Source organism: Nicotiana tabacum, chromosome 8 (genome assembly GCF_000715075.1).
Source record: "Nicotiana tabacum cultivar K326 chromosome 8, ASM71507v2, whole genome shotgun sequence".
In the NCBI taxonomy this organism is placed as follows: Eukaryota; Viridiplantae; Streptophyta; class Magnoliopsida; order Solanales; family Solanaceae; genus Nicotiana; species Nicotiana tabacum.
The window spans coordinates 14,492,761-14,515,215 of record NC_134087.1 but is presented as its reverse complement, the minus strand read 5'-3'; the positions used below and the strand labels follow the sequence as shown (position 1 = coordinate 14,515,215).

General features: G+C 37.4%; 1 protein-coding gene across 1 annotated transcript; it reads right to left on the bottom strand.

Annotated features, from left to right (window-relative positions):
• Positions 1 to 11,219: 11,219 nt before the first annotated feature.
• Positions 11,220 to 21,909, bottom strand: LOC107812762 (phosphoethanolamine N-methyltransferase 1). Its single transcript, XM_016637931.2, has 12 exons — positions 21,663 to 21,909; positions 21,214 to 21,329; positions 19,931 to 20,068; positions 19,625 to 19,762; positions 18,700 to 18,843; positions 18,196 to 18,306; positions 17,961 to 18,102; positions 12,337 to 12,617; positions 11,999 to 12,160; positions 11,843 to 11,896; positions 11,611 to 11,685; positions 11,220 to 11,512 (listed from the first exon to the last, which is right to left on the bottom strand). The coding sequence occupies exons 1-12, from the start codon at positions 21,691 to 21,693 to the stop codon at positions 11,414 to 11,416; spliced, it is 1,491 nt and encodes a 496-aa protein (XP_016493417.2). The 5' UTR covers positions 21,694 to 21,909; the 3' UTR covers positions 11,220 to 11,413.
• Between the last annotated feature and the right edge of the window lie 546 nt (positions 21,910 to 22,455).

The window sequence follows — 22,455 nt, the reverse complement described above, 5'->3', positions numbered from 1 at the left end:
GACAATATAAATTGTTATGTAGTTTTCTATACTAAGTTTCATATTATTATGTAGCCTTCTACTGGAGCTGACAGCACCACCGATACATGCCATCCTGCGCCGCATCCAGCTATAAGGAGATGACTTGATGATGATGATCCTGATAGCGTACCCAGGCAGGAGGGGATGCGCCTCAGGCCAGCGACTGCATTGAGACATACCTGATGCGGGACACATTGACATGGTGTAAATAATAATTTTGTATACATTAACAATATTATTTAATCAAATATGCGCATTACTTTTTTTAGTTCTCCATTCGTTTGATAGTTTCATAAAATAAAATTTAGTACAACACAAGCACTTAAACTTAACTTCTACTTCAATTAAAATAAAATTTAGTACAACACATAAGGAAAACATTACTACAGTACAAACACAATCACAAACACAAATGTATCAGGCCAACATAATAAAAATACATGAAATATGAAAAATACACTAAACACATACATGCCAATGTTTAGCCCCGGTTGCTATTTATTCTCCGCTCCAACCACTTAAATCATTCTTCCAGTTGTTCTTTTTCTTCTTCTACCTCTTTCAGTTTCGCCTTCGACTCCGCAAGTTCCAGTTTTTTTTTTCGATCCTTTTGTGCTTCACAATTCCATTGTGTTTTCCATTTTTCCTCTCCCACCTCATTCAGGTTCGCCCTCAAGTCTGCAATAATTCTATTGCTTTCTTTTTCATGTTTCTGTTGTCTTAAACACATATTATGAAGAAACTGGAGTTGTTCTCTGTAACATTCCTGATAACATGGTTTATCAACCCATTCTTGAAAATCACAAATAGGTTCGCCGGGAACTTTGTAAAACTGGTTCATACAGTGCCAGTAGCGGCGTCCAACTTCACCACCTTCCCAACAATTTTGCATCAAGCATGCTTTTCCACAGTTGCACTTTGATGGACGAAGAAGTTGAGCCATTTGTGTAATATTTGCTTTTAGTAAAAAAAAACCTTACCTTTAATAAAATATTTGCTTTTAGTAAATTTTGATCACACAACATAACTACAATGAGCCCGCTATTTATAGACGAGACAACACCCACATAACGTACTATCTAATGGCGTTATACTTTGCGTGTTAAATATCATGATGTTGACAAGACAACTTTATGTCAGTTGGTTGGTTTTTTCAGTTCGACAAGATAACACACACATAACGGACTATCTAATAGCGCTATACTTTGCGTGTTAAATATCATGATGTTGACAAGACAACTTTATGTCAGTTGGTCAGCTTTTTCAGTTCGACAAGACAACACACACATAACGGACTATCTAATGGCGCTATACTTTGCGTGTTAAATATCATGATATTGTCAAGACAACTTTATGCCAGCTGGTCAGCTTTTTCAGTTCGACAAGACAACACTCACATAATAAATATACAGATAATTTTATTAAATTATTATTTAAATAGGTAAAATGGGAAAGTACAAATAATAGTTAACAAGCATAATTTTATTTCATAAATCTTGAAACATAGATATAACAACTAATTATTACAACATCAACTCATGGGTAGTTAGGTATACTAGAAAAACACCTACCACGAGTTTGATTAGTTTTGCCACCCAAACCAGCTGAAGGACATTTACGACGGTCGTGTCCTGTTTGCGAGCATATACCATATTTGCGCGCATAAACGGTGTCACTAACATCCATTTGGTTCCGTATACGTGTTCTCTTCTGCACCTGTCTTTTACGCAAATAGGACTTGTTACACACCATTTTAAATGGTTCTGGAGGCCAATAATGCTCAGCACCCACTGGCTGCAACTGACCACTATATGTGTTTAGGTACTTGGAAACACTATATTGTTGATCAACATAGTTGGTCTCGGCATAACCAACACGTTGAAAACACTTGATGGCATGTGAGCAAGGCATGTGGTAGATGGACCATTTCCCACAGGAGCATAACCTTACAGATTCATTTACAGTATGTACATTATTACCCTGATTATTATGGATAGCGGTGCGAACTTCAAAAACACCTCTTTCGTTATCATACAGCAAAAATAAATGCCAATGTGCTCGCCGTCTGTATTTCTCAAATCTCTTCATAGGCACTGGCATAAATTCAACACCTCTCTCCATCAATTCCATTGCAGCTGCAGACCGTTGAACAAACCTCTCCGCCATCTGCTTGAACGACATCCGCACCATGGCTGTGACGGGCAATCCTCTTGCCAACTTCAATAACCCATTGAAGGACTCTGACACGTTTGTAGTAAGAATTCCCCATCGTCTGCCACCATCCGCATGCAACGTCCACTTTTCAGGGTCATGTCGCATTAACCAACGATAGGTTGGCCGTCATCTTGCCTGATAGAATCCATATGCCTCCGAAATTTATGTTGTTGGTGGTCTGTTGCTGCCATCCACATCAAATCATGTAGATCCTTGTTGGGATGTGCCTTCTGGAAATTTTCCTTAAAGTGCCTCACACAGTAACGGTGGTATGCATAAGGTTCTTGTCATGTAGGCAAGTTCTCCACAGAACTTAATATACCACTGTGTCGATCAGATATTAGACAAATACCTGAACGCTGTTTGACAACGTGCTCTTTCATGTGGTTCAAAAACAGCGTCCACGTCTCTGTGCTTTTATTGGCACAAACAGAAAAAGCTAGAGGAAATATCTGTCCATTAGCATCTACTGCCATAGCTATCAATAGCTTGATATCGTACTTTCCATAGACATGAGTTCCGTCTATGGATATTACTGGCCGGCAATGCGAAAAACCATCAATTGCTGGCTTAAACACCCAGAACACGTAATTGAATATGTATTCTGGTGTTCCCGAACTCTGCTCAAGCTTCCATTCAACAACTATCCCGGGGTTAAAGTGCTGCAGTATGGCCATGTACTTTGGTAGAGATGCAAATGACTTATCCCAATTACCGTAGACAATACAAACGCTCGTTTACGCCCGAGAAATGCCTTTCTTTTCGTAATGGTATGGCCATATTCCTGGTGGACCGATATAATGCACTCTTTGATTGTATACCTTATGGACGCTTCGATATGCGGAATAAGTACAAGAGAAATCAAGTCAATATCCAAGTTGAAGTGATTCCCGTTGAATGTGTCATTTCGCATGTGTGGGTGAGAATGTATTTACCCACTTTCCACATACCTGTCTTCTTCTTGGTCGCACGCAACATCCAATTACATGGCCAAAACCACCTGCGGCAAACAACCTTGTATACCACCGGACTTGACTCCCATACCTGCATCTCACAACACTCTTTTACATTGTGCATTTTACAAGCCCTGTTTAAGCGCGTTTTATCAGGAAAAAGCATCCCCTTTGCAAGCACAGTTGGTCTAGACTCATCCCACATTGCTGTCCGAATTTCATCAAAATCCCTTGTTAGAGCTTCCACATCCGGCACGGTTGGCAAGTTATCAATGTAAGGAATCTCCCTTGAATAAAACGGCACTTCGAACTCATACACTCTTCGTCTAGAGGGGTCTCTCTTCAAATCAGGTCCTTCCTTCTCATCCTGCTCATCACCATCCTCACAAAAAAAGGGTGTCTCTTCTCCGGATTCATCGACATTGTTATCGTAATCACTGTTCTGTTCCTCACTCTGTGCATCTGCCAGATCCCGATGTAATACGTCATTTTCGGTCAATTGAGTGAGTACGGGTGGTTCAACTTGCTCGTTTTCACTGCACAACCAACAAAAATATAAGCTACTAAATTAATAAATGATTTCCATATGGCTATATCACTTCACTTACAAGTCGTAATGTGATGAAATTTCATGATGGGCGTTTTCAATTAAGTGATGACTACCAGATGGGCCACTTGTAAAATTCATATCCGGCCGGTACCCCCTATTAAATATATGAGCGTTAATACAAATTCAATACGCCAAAAATATACATAATTAACACAAATAAAAATTGAAGTTTACCACTCGTCTTGTGAATTATGGAAAGCAGGGTATAAATTATTTTCTCGTTGCTCATTCGCCGACGGTGATAAGTTTAAATCAAGGAAAACTCTTTCATCCGGAACCTGTCCAGCAAAAACTGCTCCAGAATAACCACCCGATGACTGGGGGTTATCTCTGCTACGCACAACCTCGTTTTTTGGAACGTCTTCGACCTTCACGTACATCTCCAACATTGTGATTACAAGAAATTCGCGACATTCGTCCGGAGTCCTCAGAAAATCACTCAAAGTTTTATCATCATCGATGTTAAACTCCAAGTAAAAAGCAACCCCTTGCGGAGTGACGGAATACAGATATCTTCCGGTTACTTTAAGTATCACTGAACGTTTCCTCACACACAGTTTTTTGCATAACAACGATATCAGTTTATCGCACTCTATTGTAAGTGGCAATTTAACATGACACTGAGCAGGTAAACTGTAGCCCACAGAGTTATTCTCCATCACAACCTCACCCCCCAATCTAATGAAACTCTTATTCTACGCTCTTCAGACATAATGAAAAAATGCTAGAGAATTTAAGAACAATAACTGTTTCAACAAGAGGTAACAAAATTTTTGAATGAATTTCTATACAATCCTAACCTCTTTATATAGGAAATGGCTAGCCGGGAATTTTTTTTATATATAAGTATAGCTCCCAAAAAGTTGGCGCTATACGATTTTGAATTATTGAAGTCACGAATTATTGGTAAGGCCAGGAAATCTATGTATAGCGCCACTATACCTGGCGCTATACATTAATGTTGTATATATAGCGCCAGGTATTGTGGTACTATACCTGGCCATGTCAGATTTTACAGTATAGCGCTACAATACCTGGCGCTATACCTTAACGGTTCCGTTACTATTAGTATATAGCGCCAGGTATTATGGCGCTATATATAAAAAGGTCATTTTTTACCACCTATTTGTGTAGTTTGAGTCCAAAAGAACCACATTTTGGTTCCGGATTCCTGAATTAAAGTGGGATCACAAATTGTACGTGATATTTGGTTTGAGCTTTTGTTTAACAAAAGGATGTGGTGCAGTGGGTGAGACTGTTGGGCAGAAAGTAGAAAATAAGCAGAAACAAAGAAGAAAGGAATTTAAAACTGTCAACTTTATTTTTAATATTGCTTGACCTAAGGAGATAACAACGTATGCACACATATATATAGGCTGAGACAAATAAAACAGACCTAATATCTAGGACCTGTAACCCACTACTGCACTTTATTAGCAAAGCTAACTTGACTTGAGTAAATAAAGAAAACTACTTAACAGAAACCAAAAGACTAGTTCAACCAAACTATCCATTCCCAATTTACTACACAGTAAAGTTTTGAATCACTCTTCAACACTCCCCCTTGATTCAAAACTGCACACACTAAGCAATCTTCTGAGATAGCAGAATTTCTCCTTTGATAAAACCTTCGTCAATACATCAGCTAGCTGCTCCTATGTGCTGCAATATTCCAGTGATATCTCCTCCTTTGCTACCAAATCACGGATGAAATGATAACGAATATCAATATGCTTTGTCCTACTGTGGAATGTTGGGTTCTTTGTCCTAACACTCTTCTTAGCTAAACGGCTTGACAAGCTACTGAAGTTGCTGCAATATACTCAGCTTCTGAGGTTGATAATGCTCTTGTAGCTTGCTTCTTTGAACTCCAAGTCACCACACCTGAGCCTAGCGTGAAAATATTTGCCGAAACACTTCGTCTATCATCCAATGAACTTGCCCAATCACTATCTGTACCCGTACAATTTAAAATTAGAAGTATTTGAGTACCAGATACCAAAGTCCAAAGTTCCAGCAATGTACCGCAAGACTCTCTTTGCTGCTCCATAATGAATCTTTGAAGGTTGGAGCATAAACCTGGAAATAACACCTACAGAAAATGCGATATCGGGTCTAGTATGCGTCAAATAAATTAGACCTCCAACCAAGCTTCTGAACAATCTTGCATCTGTGAACTCTTCTCCATCTTCATGATGTAATTTTTCATTAATATTCATGGGTGTGGCTGCAGGCTTGCAATTAAGCATGCCAAATTTATTGAGTAGATCCCTGCCATATTTCTTTTGTGAAATAAAAATTCCATCTTCAACTTGATGGATTTCAAGACCAAGGAAATAGTGCAACAAACCCATATCCAACATCTCGAAGTCATTCATCATTTGAGACTTAAACTCATCAACAAGAAATATAGAGGAACTAGTATAAATGATATCATCAACGTACAAACAAACAACGATGAAATCATTTTTACCTTCCTTTTTCACATACAAGGTGGGATCGTTCTCACTTTTCATGTACCCCTTTTATTGAAAGTAGCTATCAATTCTGCTATACCATGCTCGAGGGGCTTGCTTCAAGCCATACAATGCCTTTTTCAGCTTGTACACCTTTGTTTCATTGCTTTCCTTTATGAAACCTTCAGGTTGTGCTACAAAGACTTCTTCTTGTAATTCTCCATTGAGGAATGCTGATTTGACATCAAATTGATAAACTGGCCATTGCAATTGTGCAGCCAATGCTAGAACCACCCTCACTATTTCAAATCGAGCTACCAGAGAAAAGGTCTATTCAAAGTCAACACCATATTATTGGGCATAACTTTTTGCTACAAGGCAAGCTTTGTGCTTCTGTAAACTTCCATCTGCAGCAAACTTTGTCTTGAATATCAATTTCAAGCCAATAGAATTTTTGCCTTCTGGTAGATCGACCATCTCCCATGTTCCATTATTTTCAATGGATTTCATCTCTTCTACCATTGCTTTCCGCCATTCTTCTTTTTCAGCAGCTTCTTCATAAAATAGCGGATCTGAAATAGCAAGAGCAAATTAACAAGAAGTATATATGTTATTAGGATATTTTGAATTCGGTTTCTTGACTCTTGTCGATCTCCTTAGTGGAATTGGCCCAGCTGCAGTTTCTTCAAGTGTTACAGATGTTTCTGGTGCCATTGTTGAGCTACTGGAGGAACTTGTTGGAGCAGATTCTTGTCTTTTATCAGGAGAGTCTTCAATGGACATAGGAATCTCATATTGACCTTGTTCTCTATCCTAATTCCAGCAAGTATTTTCATCAAATATAACATCCCTTCTAACTGAGATCTTGCCATTAAGAGGGTTATACAATCTATATGCTTTAGACTGAGTACAATAGCCAATAAAAATGCATTTTTCAGACTTTTCATCAAGCTTTTGACGAGCTTGTGAATTTACCAAAGCATAAGCGACACATCCAAAAACCCGTAAATGACTTACATTTGGTTTCCTTTCATGCCAAGCTTCATACGGAGTTCTGTTCATAACATCCCTTGTTGGTGGCAGATTCAGCAAGTAAACAGATGCTGCCACAGCTTCTGCCCAGAACTCATTTGTGAGTCCTTTTGCTTATAGCACACTTCTTGCATCTCTACAATGGTACGGTTCTTTCGCTCAGAGACACCATTCTGCTCTGGAGTATAAGGAGTTGTTAACTCCCTATGGATGTCATTTTCTTCACAAAATAAATTGATTTCATTGGACACGAACTCTTCTCCTCTATCTGTGCGAAGAACTTTGATACTGCAACGACTTTGATTCTCCACCAAAGCCTTAAATTTTTGAAACTTCTCAAATGTTTCTGACTTGTTTTCCAGAAAGTACACCCAACTCATGCGACTATAATCATCAGTAAATAACAAGAAATAACGACTTCCACCCAAAGACGTAGTTTGCATAGGGCCACATAAGTCAGCATGTATTAATTCTAAGCATTTAGAAGCTCTCCATGCTTTTCCGGTGGGAAAAGATTTCCTGGTTTGTTTTCCATAAATACATCCTTCACATAAATCAAGAGAACCAATTTTTGGTAGTCCAAGAACCATACTTTTATCACTTAGCAATTTCAGACCTTTGATATTGAGATGCCCATACCTCAAATGCCATAGCTTTGAGTCGTTCTCCACACTTGCAGCGAGAGCAAAATTTTCCATGTTTGAAATATCCAACGGAAACATCTTGTTCAGAGTCATGTTGATATGAACCTTTTTGCCTGACATTTTATTTATAATAACACAAGAACCGTCATCAAATAAAAGAGAATATCCACTAGTCATTAGTTGTCCAACGCTCAACAAATTGTATCCTAAATCAGGTACAAATTGAACATTATCCAACTTTTTTACTTTGCCATGGCTAGCGTCAACTTCTATTGTGCCTTTTCCCTCAACTTGCATCTCCCCTTTGTTGCCAAGCTGCACCTTTATCTTTTGTGTCTCATCAAGCTCATTGAACAAGGATTTGGTACCAGTCATGTGATTCGAACAACCATTGTCCACAAACCATAAGCCGCTTGGCCTATGGTCGGTATCAATACAAGCCATAAAAAGATAATTGTCTTCCTCCTTTTCTGTTGTTGCAAAATTTATTTTCTGGTCTTTATACCAACAATTAGCCTTTATATGCCCGTATCGCTTGCAATGATGACATTGAAGGCCATTTTTTGTGTTACCTTGTTCATTGGACTGCCTGTATCCATCATTCCTTCCTCTGCCTCTTTCATAACCGCGACCACGACCTCGACCACCACGAAATCCTCCTCTTCCTCGACCTCTTCTTGTTGGACAATCATTTTCTCCATATTTGGTGGTTGTGTCTTTTACTTGGAATGCCTTATCTTCATTCTTCTCTATCGATCGATTGATTCTCACCTCATGAGCTTGAAGAGATCCCATCAATTCATCAACAGAAAGAACTGATAAATCTTTTGCTTCCTCTATGGCAACAACAACATGATCAAATTTTGATGTCAAGCTTCTCAAAATTTTAGCAACGATCGTTTCGTTTAAAATCTGCTCACCACAGGAACGCATTTGACTGACTATTGCCATTGTTCGAGACAAAAAATCAGCAACTGATTCACCATTCTTCATCATCAAGGTTTCAAAGTTACGCCTTAGTGATTGTAACTTCACTGTCATGACATTTGAATCACCTTGAAATTCTTTTTGTAAGATTGACCATACCTCTTTCGATGTGGTTGCTGCTGCAATCCATGAGAAAATAGTCTCATGAACTGCTTATTGAAGAAGGAACAATGCCTTGACATCTTTCTTCTTGATTTCTTTTAGATTCTCCTCCTCCTCTTCATTGGGTTCAAATATTTCTATGAACCCATACTCCACCAAGTCCTATAGCTCCTGCGATTTGAGCAATGTCTTCACCTTGATGCTCCACCACTCATATTTCTCACCATTAAAAATAGGTATGAGTGGTTGAGAAAAAGAAAATCCAACTAGTGCTGCCATTGTTTTATAGTTTTTTTTTAAAAGCCAAAGTAACCCTCTGTCTCTCTTTCTCTCGTGTTTCCCTGAAAGACCCAAAAAAGAAAAAAATATCACTCAATACCCAATGAACCCAAGTTGTTCGCTCAAATGCCCACAAGACCATAATGGCTCTGATACCAAATTTGTTGGGCAGAGAGTAGAAAATAAGTAGAAACAGAGAAGAAAGGAACTTAAAGTTGTCAACTTTGTTTTTAATATTGCTTGACATAAGGAGATAACAACATATGGCCACATATATATAGGCTGAGACAAACAAAACAGACCTAATATCTAGGACCTGTAACCCACTACTGCACTTTATTAGCAAAGCTAACTTGACTTGAGTAAATAAAGGAAACTACTTAACAGAAACCAAAAGACTAGTTCAACCAAACTATCCATTCCCAATTTACTACGCAGTAAAGTTTTGAATCACTCTTCAACAAAGACTGCTCTTCCCTTAACCAGAGGTCTCGAGTTGGAGTCCTGAGTATGAAAAAATCCTTGGTAGGGAGCGCTTCCCCCGAATGAGATCCTACGCGGAGCGAATTCGGATATAGTCGGGCTCCAATGCGGGCACCGGACACCGAGTGGGAAACAAAAAAAATGAAGTTGCAGAAAACCAAAAAATTATAATTCTCATTTTTCCTATTTTCACTATTTCTTTATTTAAAAAAACCAGTAAGACTTATAATAACACTACTAATATATTTTGAAAATTAACGTTAAGAAAAAATACAAATATATTATAAAAATAATAAATAAAATACTATTAAGTTATTTTATCTATAAATAAAATACATAGTTAAAAATATATTATATAGTATATAATATAGAATGTATTACATAAATATGAAGGTTTATATAATATCAAGGGTATAATAGACTTTTCAAGTAAAAATGTGACTTTTGTGATAACTAGAGCAAAGTGAAATGATTATTTTGTAACAAAAGAAAAAAAGTGACTTTTGTGTAATGAACACAAAGTTGAATAATTTTAACGTAACAAAAAAAAAGTAACTTTTGGGTAACAAACACAAAAATTCAATGACTATGGATAAAATTAACTCTGTTTTATATTTAAGAAACGGCTAAGTTGAGTTGATATTTTAACAAGACTCAAATTCTATTGCAAAAAGCACCTCAAATTGCAGATCGAAATCCTCAAGTAATCATTAGTTTATAGAGCAAATATAATACTTAATGCATGATTAGTTTGCTAAATTTACTGCTGAATAAATAATTTTAAATTTAGCCCTCTCAAATTGAAATCTAATAGTAGAATATATTCTTCATTTTTCTAGTACATTTGGCCTTGCTCAGCCAGTAAAATAGACCAATAGTGTGAGAAAATTTTACGTGTATATGAGTTAAATTCATAAAGTAATTAAATTAATATTACAAGCATTGATTACTAGTGACATGCTAATAATGGTCACTAACTTACTATTACGGGTCAAACTAAATTGATAGTGTCAAAATCATTGTTGCATCAAACTTAGATCCTTTCTACATATACGGACAAAAATATACCTCTTATCCATTTTAATTGGTTTGTTTTGGTTATTTTCACGCATATTAAGAAATTCACCTTTTAATATTAATTAACAATAACATTAATCATATTAATTTTTACTTCTCTTTAATTTGTTCATTGAAAATATAACATATACGTTGAGTCTCTTTAGTACTCTAAAGACAACTTTGGAAATTAAAGAAGTACAATCCTTTTTGATGTCTGAAAAAATTAAATATTGTCGATAAAAAAAAAGGTAAAAAAATTAATTAAAGTGAACCGGATAGAGTATAGTTAGGAAGGAGTTGAATTTCTGAATGGTTCTCCACTTGTGGCAATTGTCCACTAAAGTCATCTATTTTTTTTCTCTCTTTAAAGTCATTTTACTTTACCTTGTTAAGGCAACTGCATACATAATTCTGGAAGAATAAGATTCAATCAAACAGCACATTGATATTCATCCCTAAAGGCAGGTAGATGATGATATTACAGAGGACAACACAATATTTAGTATTAAACCAAGAAATTCAGATTTTAGTGCATAAATTAACAGAGGATATAATGCACTTGGACAATTATGATCACTTCTTGGCAATGAACAAACCCCATCTCTGCTCACCAGATGAAGTACTCCTAATTAGCTTGGCCTTCCATCCTCCAACTATATCACTGTAGTCTTTCTGTAAAGTTAAAATCAGAAATAAAATGAGACGAAATCATACATCAACAATCATTAGACATTACAATATATGTACATAATATATGATAATGCACTCACTTCAGAAAACTCTTGTATAAATGACTCTCTTTCCTTCTCCACAGTATCTAACTCCTTCTGTAGAACTTTAATGAACTGCAATCCAAGTAACATACACTTCAGGTTTGCATCAATGTCTTCAAAATGAAACATGGGGGTGGGGTGGGGTGGGGGGGGGATGAAGAGTTTTTAAGTTCTATATATGCACTGCGGAGTAAACAATATTTACACAATCAAGTCACAGAAGACACACCTGTTCAGTTCGATCCTCGGCAACAACTTCATTGAAACCAGCATCTCTGAGCATCTATATTGTGAAATTATAAAGAAGCTCTATCATTCTAAAACCACTAGCAAAGAAAGAGGATGGGAGTTGGGACACATTAGTATGTATGAGATTAATGTATACCTGGCCATATGCTTCAACATCATGTAAATCATAACCTCTTTGCTTGATATACCCTGCAAATTCTTCTGATGCTGGTCCTGCTTTTTTGCAATAGTCACTAATGAGGACTTTGCCTCCAGGCTTCAGCCACTTATAGAAAGATCTGAACAATGCAGGTTTGTCCTGCAAACACACCATTGTTCAACCGTTAGGCCGACGAAGAATTTAATATAATGATTGAGATGGCTATCAAACTATTCACACCGGAGCTAAGAGGTCGAAGATAACTAGTCGGTGACAATATTGAAGCTTCAAAGAGAGACTGAAAATCACATCCGAATAGCAAGACTGCTAAATACCTGGATGTGAAGGATAGTGTCCCGGCTGTATATCACATCAAATGTTCCCTCGGGATACGTTGTCTTTGTGCAATCAGCGACCTCAAATTCAACCGCACATTTGCGACCAATAGCACGCTCGAAAGCCAAAGAGATCATGTTAACTGAGAGGTCAATGCCGACAACATAAACATCATACTTCTCAGCCATGTAAAAGTCACCTCCACCGATACCACAGCCAACATCAAGGACTTTTTGGCCAGGCTGAAGATCCAACATGGCAACAAATTCTCTGGTAGTGTCTGCTCAAGAAGAAATACAGAATCAGAGAACAGTAGATAATGTTAAGAAGGTAGTTAGAGATTAGTTGAGTAGTTAGCCAACTGTCCAACAGTGTAAGGACAGTTGTAAGTTAAGTTAGTTAGGAGTAGTATATAACCATGTATACTCCTCATTTGTGAGGTATCAGAAATCAATGGAACAGTACAATTTCCATTTCTCTCTTTAGCTTCTTCTGAGAATTCCTCTGCTACTATAGAGGTTCTCTCCATTTAACATGGTATCAGAGCCCGTGAAGACGTTTGATTGATACGGACGGCTCGAAATTGATTTGAGTTTCTAAAACTCGTCAGACATCTGTGTAATTGCTTCGATTCATCCCTTCCTAGGTTGAATCGTCTTTGAGTAATTAGGTATTTTTCTTCTTCTTTTTCTTCGTGTTCAATTTGCTTGCTGCTACTCTAAGCTCTCGTTTTCTTCATTCTTCAATGGCGATCGGAGGTATTGGTGCTAGCTTAGACACAGGAATTGAGGACACTACCACTGATGCAACTCCAGTGGCAGATCCAAGTCGTGTGGGTGGTATAGTGATCGATCAAAATCATCCTCTATTTCTTCAATCTTCTGATTCTCCAAGTAGTTCTCTCATCTCAATCAAACTAACTGGACATGAGAACTATGCTATGTGGAGCAGCTCTATGCGAATCAGTCTATTAGGCAAGAGCAAATTAGGTTTTGTTGATGGTAGATATACTAAGGACAAATTTCCTCCTACTTTACATGAATTGTGGGAAAAATGTAATGCCATAGTTTTGTCGTAGATCATGAACTCAGTTAGTAATGAGTTGTTGAGTGACATGGTATATGCAACTAGTGCAGAGAAAGTGTGGGCTGATCTTAGAGAGAGCTTTGGCAAGGTTAATGGATCTAGAATTCTGTTTTTGCACAGACAAATTGCTACCTTGTCTTAAGGCATCTCCTCTGTGTTAGTATATTTTGCTAAGCTGAAAGAACTTTGGGCAGAGTTTGATGCATTGATGCCTTGCCCGGGATGTGGCTGTGAGGAATCGAAGAAGTATGCAGAACACTTTGGTAACCACAGGTTGCTGCAGTTTCTGATGGGTCTAAATGAGACTACTCCCAATCTAGCAACCAGATTATAATGATGAGTCCTACTTCAACTAAACAAAGCCTATTCTATGATAATAGTAGAAGAAAGTAGAAGATCTGTAGTTAATTTTGCTCAAACCTCTGCAGTAAATGAGGGAATAGCTACGTTTAGTAGAAAAGGAAGCTATCAAGGTTCAAGTAACTACAAGCCTAAAAGGAACAATTTGTTCTGTGACTACTGCAAATACAAAGGTCACACAAGGGACACTTGTTACAAGCTTCATGGCTATCCTGGAGAATTCAAGCAAAAAAGAAAGGCTAGACCTAATAATGTTGCTCAATACACAGGGCCTCCAACCAATAATGGTCCTAATAGTGGAAGCTTTGAGGCTGCAACTAACTTTGCAGGACTTCAGCAGAATAGTCTTGATTCAACTAGTCAGGGTGGCCAAGGAGTGATTGTAGGAATGCCTCAGTTTACAATTGATCAGTACAATTAGATCTTGCATCTTTTGGGCAAGTCCAGCATCACATCCTCAAGTCAAGGTGATCCACCAAGTAATGCCATGTCAGCAGGTATGACTTCACCTTCTGTAGCTAGTGAAGCTGAGGTTAGGTGAATAGTTGATACAGGTGCTTCTAATCACATGGTAAAAAGTCTCAAAGTTTTAGAAGAATCTAGAAATGCTGATGAATCTAGTATAGGAAAGGTTCATCTACCTACAGGAAAGATAGAAAGTGTAAAACATACATGGTCTACAAGTGTGCTACAAGGACAGAAAATTACAAATGTGTTGCACATACCAGACTTTAAATATAATCTTATGTCTGTTTCAAAACTAACAAAGGAACTTAGATGTTTGGCTTTGTTCTATCCTGACTTCTGTCTTTTCCCGGACCTCTTCAATGGGAGAGTGAGGGGATTGGTAAAGAGGATGAAGGCCTTTACATTTACATATCAGGTAACAAAGACCAAACAAATGGAGGAGGAAATAACAAGTCAGATTCGGGAAGATCTTTTGTACATACAATAAAGGATGATAGTTCAAGTGTATCTCTGTGGCATAGGAGATTAGGCCATGTGCCAATTGATGTTCTGAGAAAGTTAAAATGTTTTCAACATTTCAAGCGTAATAGTGAGACCAAGCAATGTACTGTCTGTCCTATTGCTAAGCAAACAAGGCTTCCATTTCCTCTTGCACTTCTGTGGCTACTGCATGTTTTCACTTACTTCATGCTGATGTTTGGGGGCCCTATAAGGTACCTACTCATGTTGGTAAGAAGTATTTTCTCAGACTATTAGATGATCATTCTAGGTTTACATGGGTTTTCTTGTTGCCTTCTAAAGCTGAAGTAATTGTTGCCATCAGATAGTTTTTCATTATGATCAAGAATGTTCATTCTTGTACAGTAAAATTCCTAAGAAAAAATAATGGGTGTGAGTTCTTTAACTCTCAAATGACAGAATTACTGTAGTCTTTGGGAATTGTTCATCAGAGTTCATATGTCTATACTCCACAGCAAAATGGAGTAGCCGAGAGGAGACACAGACACATACTCAATGTGGCTAGGGCACTGAGATTTCAAGCAAGTGTTCCACTGAGATTCTGGGGGAAATGTGTATTAACTACAGTCTACATTATGAACAGGCTACCAACACAGGACTATCTTCGGCTTTCATTCAACTCTTTTGGAAGATCGTCAAATACCGACACAAATGAGAACTTTTGATTGTCTAGGATATATAACAAACGAAAAAAGAGGTGATAAATTCTCACCTAGAGCCTCACTTGCAGTTTTCCTTGGCTACTCTATGAACCAAAAGGGGTACAGAATGTACAACATTCACACCAAGGAGTTCTTAGTAAGTAGAGATGTTATGTTTAAAGAAAATGTTTTTCCCTTTCAACATTTAGCTCCTCTACTCTCCTTGTTTCCTACCATTGAAATTCCTCAAGTCTTAATGCCTAATGATATTTCTATATCCTCTTTTTCACCCTCTTCAATCTCTTCATCTCTCCCTATATCTTCTCCTCTTTCTACTTCAACTGCTTATCATAGCTTAGATCAGCCAACTCAAGTAGCTGCTGAACCTGAACCAGTATCACCAACTGGTCTTCCTCATGATTAGCCTACTCCTCAATTGCCTACCTCAAATGATCAATTGATAGAAGCCTCACCTCCTAGAAGATCTGGGAGAACCAGTAAAGCTCCTATCTGGCTAAAAGATTATGTTACTCACTCTCAAGGCAAAGCCAATTGTTCTTATCCTCTTTCAGCATGTGTGAGTTATGAGAATATCTCTTACTCCTATGCCAAAGCTCTATCCTCCTATTCTGCAATTGTAGAACCACAGTTATACTCTGAGGTTGTCAAGGATCCTAAATGGGTTGAAGCTATGAAGGCTGAAATCTCAGCCTTAGAGGAAAATCACACATGGTCTATAGTAGAGTTACCTGCTGGAAAGGTTCCTATTGGCTGTAAATGGGTGTTCAAAGTGAAGTATACATCCTCAGGTGAAGTTGAGAGATACAAAGCTAGGTTGGTGGCTAAAGGTTACAGTCAAAAAGAAGGGCTTGACTATACTGAAACTTTCTCCCCTGTAGCAAAAATGGTGACTGTAAGACTAGTCATTGCAGTTGGTGCAGCCAAATATTGGCCTCTTTTCCAAATGGATGTTCACAATGCCTTCTTGCATGGTGAACTCCTAGAAGAGGTCTACATGGATGTGCCACAAGGGTTTGCAAGCCAGGGAAGGTCTTTTCACAAGGTTTGCAAACTTCATAGATCACTGTATGGCCTGAAACAATCACCCAGGCAGTGGAATAGGAAGCTGACTGATGCCTTAGTGCAATTGGGCTTCATTCAAAGTCATTTTGACTATTCTCTTTTTACAAAGAAAGTTCAAGCTAAATTGGTTGTTGTGTTAGTCTATGTGGATGATCTGATAATAAGTGGAAACAGTCTAGGTCTGATAACTCAGACTAGAAATGATCTGAAGCTCAGGTTCAAAATGAAGGATCTAGGAGAACTTAAGTTCTTTTTGGGAATAGAGATTGCAAGATCAAAACTTCAAAAGATGGAATTATTATGAGCCAAAGGAAATATGCTTTAGAGCTGACATTTGAGATGGGACTTGCAGGTGGTAAACCTGCAGGAACACCTCTTGAGACCAATTTGAAGCTTACATCTGTGGAGTATGATACTGCTGTAGGAGCCTCTGAGTGTGAAGACAAACTGATTGAAGATATAGGTGCATATCAAAGACTAGTAGGGAGGCTATTATATCTTACAATGACCAGGATTGATATTGCATTTGCAGTACATACATTAAGTCAGTATATGCACAAGCCTAAGCAGTCTCACTGGGAAGCTGCTCTGAGAGTTGTGAAATACGTCAAGACTTCTCCAGGTCTTGGTTTACTAATGTCTTGGTTTACTAATGTCTTCAGAAGGCTCAGATAAACTGAAAGCATATTGTGATTCAGACTGGGATGGATGCTTACAGACTAGGAAATCAGTAACAGGGTACCTAGTTAAGTTTGGGAATGCCTTGATCTCGTGGAAGTCTAAGAAACAAGACACAGATGCAAGGAGCTCTACTGAAGCTGAATTCAGAAGTATGGTATACACAGTTGCTGAAATAACCTGGCTCACAGGACTCTTCAAAGAGCTAGAGGTTGATGTGAGTCTACCAGTTGATCTCTTTTGTGACAGCAAGCCTGCAATCCAAATTGCAGCTAATCCCATCTTTCACGAGAGGACTAAACACATAGACATTGACTGTCAATTTGTACGAGAGAAAATCATACAAGGTGCAGTGAAAACTCATCACATTCCCACAAAAGAGCAGCAAGTTGACCTCCTTACCAAGAGCTTAGGAAGATTGCAACATGATCACTTAATGCCCAAGCTGGGACTGAAGGATATCTTCAAACCATCAGCTTGAGTGAGGGTGTTAAGAAGGTAGTTAGTGATTAGTTGAGTAGTTAATCAGCTGTCCAACAATGTAAGGACAGCTGTAAGTTAAGTTAGTTAGGAGTAGTATATAACCATGTATACTCCTCATTTGTGAGGTATCAGAAATCAATGGAACAGTACAATTTCCATTTCTCTCTTTAGCTTCTTCTGAGAATTCCTCTGCAACTATGGAGGTTCTCTCCATTTAACAGATAAATCTAGGATTAAATAACCGTTTTTGGAAAGAAAGAAGTAGAACAGCAAACTTGCAAGTTGATATGTTAAGAGAAAAATACCTATTCCTCCTGTGCTCACAAAGCTATGTCCAAAGACACGTTCATATCGCAATATGCCATTAGACTTGTACTGAACAGTGTCCAAGAAATACTGGAATCCCCTGTCATTCGCAGAATGAACCTTTTGCCATATCCAGCAAATCTGCAAGTCGCAAGCAGCAAGAACACATTGATTGTATTGTCAGGTCTATTCCATATAAAGCAAGGGGTAATGAGGAAAGAAAAAAAATAGTACCTCATTTTGATTCTTTTTGGTCCTTGCATAAGCTCCAATGCACTTAAAGCCAATGAGTGAAAGTTCATATGATTTTTCAGCACCGTCATTTAAATTGCATTCGTTGAAAACCTGCATTAAGTTATAATCAGAAGAAGATAACAAAACAACCAATTCAAGTTGTTTAATTTAAGCAAAGAAGAAGCTTATGACTATTATGGACTGACTTTCACCTGCATGCAATCTTTTATGCTGTTATAAAGCAAGGACTTGAATAACAAGATGACTAGACAAACTGGTAATTGAGTGTTCATCATTAACTCTCAACGCACTTATGACTTGAATACAGATATAAACTTATTGTGATTTTCTTTATCTAGGATATTCCCAAAGAAATTGTTTTCTTTCTAGTGCAAATTTGCCAGGAAAGGAAAAAAGAGAGAAAATGCACATAGAATTATGATAATACTTCAGTGACTCGTGTTAGTTGTCAAGTGTGAATGGAAAAAGCACTTTTTGGATGACCTTTGTATAAAACCTAGGCTCTCGATAGTGTGTTGGGTTGTTCTTTCCCTTGCTGTCTCCTGATTGACTGAAGCAGGTTTCTCTAAAAAATATATAGCCACCAACTTTCAACCATTTGACCATTCTCTCTGCAAGGTCTTGAACCTGCAAAAAGGGGAAGTCTTAAATGTTAAATAATAATCAGTAAAATTGGAATTGAAAGAAAAATGCATGAAGAGCAAGAGAGACCCTTCAAAATTCAGTTTACTATAATCATCATCCATGGTAGATGTTCCTATCTACATTTGGAGCAGTAGTCTACTGAATCTAAAATATTGCCTTGCTTGGAAAATTTTGACACAAATTATCTAGTTCCTTACAGGGATGAGTGAAACCATAGACCAACAATTTTAAGCCTTAAACTACTTTACAGCTCCAAAACTATGGGTGGATAGATGAGAAGTTATATAAACTGTAGGCTGTGGCACATTATTCTTATTAGCCATCCTACTGTAAGCATGTTCTGGCGTATGGGCTACATCTTTGTTATGATATATGCTGGTCGAGTTGTTAGACGCTGACACTGCGAAAAAAGTTACATACTTCGAAGATGATGTTAAAATGAAATTGATCAAGCATGGCATTTTAAATCTCATGTGTCTTTGACATAGTTTAGTATGTGCCTATCAATACTTCTTTTTTCGCGCAATCATAAAGTTTACGGAATCTTCCTACGAAGAAGGGGTGTTAACAAAAGTTCGCCTAGAAGGAACTAATATTTCAATATTTTCACCATCATACTCACTATGTCATAAGCATTGTGTCATGGCTAATGCCTCCCAAATTTGAGCTTACAAACAATTTACTGGCATCAATTTGTATAGCATGCAACCTTAGTGAACTTTTCATGCAGGAAGCACGGAAGAATTAAAAGAAAAAAGAATACCTCTTTGTCAGAAAGATACATCAGTAGCCAGTTAGAAAATATCAAATCCACAGATTCAGGTGAAAATGTCAAATCTGGTGAAGTCACATCAGCACACATAAACTTGACATTCTTGTGGTGCCCATTGATGCTTTCGTTCTGCAAAGAAGCGAATTAATAGATGAGCAAGTATAGAAAATCCATTCACTAGATTTATCACCATTTATCTAGCTTGAAGCAACGACAAGTGAATCTCGGGACCAACTCATTCACAGGTTCATCCAAAAACAGAAAATTCAAATGTCTCAAGGGTAAAATGCCTCGAACCTTCTTAATCACGCCTTCAACAAAGTCCAATGCTGTAAGTTGCCCAGCCTTCTCGGCTAAGTCACCGGTGAAACGGCCAATACCAGCACCTAGTTCTAACACAGATTTCCCTTCATACGAGGGGAGCAGTGAGAGGACCTACACGACCATCAACAAATCTCAAATATTTAAGTGGATGTCAACACATTTTCTTGCAGCAACTGATGTGAATTCACAAAATGAACCATCACAAAAATGTGATATACAACCTTTTAGACATATAGTAACATTAGATAGAAAGACAACTCAATGAAGCCATAGGTTCTCAACCACCAAAAGAAGAAGGACGGGTTATATAAGCAAAGCACATCAGTTAAAACTAAATACATGAACCACCACGCATAACCATAAAACTTTGTCAATGTAAGTTGGGTTTGAATCAAAATCCCTCTTCTAATTATTGAAGTCCCAATGCAAATAAGCTGCATATATTATGCACGATCAGCACTATAACTTCTGAATGAGCCTCAGTAAACTTAATTAAGAACTAAGCTGAATGCATCAGCAAAATGCTTGACAACTATGAGTCAAACAAATTAGAAACACACTAAACCTTTATCAAACCCAACTTCTTTTGTCACTAGGAATCCGAAAAATAATTCTGAAAGTGCACAAGTATTCCATGGTACTAGAAAAGCTAGTACAATCAAGAGAGGAACACCCTTTATCTTAATGAAAAAGGAGACCCCAAGTAACAGACATGAGAAAGTAACAGATAACCAATGTTTGATCCAGGATTCGGGCAATATTGAAAGGACAAACACTTGCTACTAAGAGGTCACAAGCAAAGCACCTACACTTACCGTAAAGGGGAGGCATCAATTTGGTGAATCCTTGACGCTCATGATAAATATAGCGAACATTTTCTTTTTCAATTTGACCAAAATAATAAGGTTTCGTACTCAACTATGAAACAGAGAAACAATCTGGTGTTGATTCTGAACTCCTCAAGTAAAATAGCTAAATAGAAAATTTCACATTTAACAATTCTTGATCAACTGCCATTTCATTGAACAAGTATGGTCTTTAAATGCTAATAAGTGTTGATGTAAAGGATAAATTCTCTTATTGAATATTCCATGAAAATAACTCAGAACAAAGAGCAAACTTATAAATTCAGACAAGGAAACTAGGAAAGAGTACGACGAGTCCAAAAAGAACTGATTTTTACGCAATCCAGACTATATTAATGGCCGCGGAAGCAATTGAGAAAAAAATAATAAAAACCAAGCAGAAAAATGTACCTCAGGTCTATCCTCTTTGTCAAGATCAGATGCTTCTGAGTCAAGCATCATTGCCTCCAAAGTGAGTTCTGCAGCTTGTTCCATCCAATAACTCTTTTGAATCTCACGCTCTTGTTCTAATACACACCACATTTAATTCATAATCAAAACATTAGCAGAAGTCCAATTAAACAAAAATCCACAAACCACGAAGTTAAATTGTCTGCACACTCTCATCCAAATACATAGTAATTAGAGACATCAAACATTTATTTATCTTAATCTGCAACATGTCCTCTATGTATGATATGATTATTTCGGACCGACAAATGTAGAAATATTTTAGTTAAATGGGTGACATAAAGACTGAACTCAAGACTTCTACACGTTCTGATATCATGTTAAACCGTATGTATTATCTTATCTCGTTTAAAAGTGTAAGTTATTAAAAGAATGAACATTTCTACTACCTGGAGCAGCAGCAATGTCAATGGCAGCCATGGTTGTGATAACTGTTTGATTAGAAACCTGTGATCTTTCAATTGCAGCTAAAAGCCTTCAATAGCAAGGCGAGATCTAGAAAAGGACCTCGATTTACAATTACAACTTCTACCTCTCTGCTGCATCAGCTAAGCGCAAAATGTTATGAATTTGGTTTTGCGGTGGCTTGCTTCTTTATAGGCGGGCGACGACAAAAGCACTGAAAAGAGAACTCTAGTGATCTTTGTCTATGATAGTTAAATATATTTAGATTATTAAATTAAGTTATTTTATTGCATTTATAGTTATTACATATTACTCCCTCCGTTCCGAAAAATTTATTGTATTTACACTTACAAGTTACAATGTCCGCTACACTTGGTAAAATTAGACTTTCCTGTTATATGTTGTTATAACGTAAATAGAGGCGGATCCAGAATTTAAATTTATGAGTTTTGTAATGATTTCGAGTAATTATTGAGAGCATAGCAAGCTGACGTGTAATAGTTAGTTAGTTAACTAATGCATTGGTTATTTATGTTAAATGTAAGCTTACTCAATTAAAGTAGTAGTTAGCTGATATGTGTATATATATGAGGTACACCTCATTACTGTAGCACAAAAGAAATGAGAATCTCTTAGATTTCTCTCCAAGTTTTCTTCGGTTCTTCTTCTTCTCTTTATACTCTATCAATTTCACTCTCATTCATTGATAAATTTGACATGGTATCAGAGCCTATTGCTTAAATCTAAATCGCTAAATTGTGTATTTGATTAGTTCAA

Coding starts and splice junctions, on each gene's coding strand:
- LOC107812762 (XM_016637931.2), bottom strand. CDS start 21,693: ATGGCTGCCATTGACATTGCTGCTGCTCCAG. Junction 21,330..21,662: donor TGACATTGCTGCTGCTCCAG/GTAGTAGAAATG, acceptor GGTGTGTATTAG/AACAAGAGCGTGAGATTCAA. Junction 20,069..21,213: donor ACAAAGAGGATAGACCTGAG/GTACATTTTTCT, acceptor ATGGTCGTGTAG/GTCCTCTCACTGCTCCCCTC.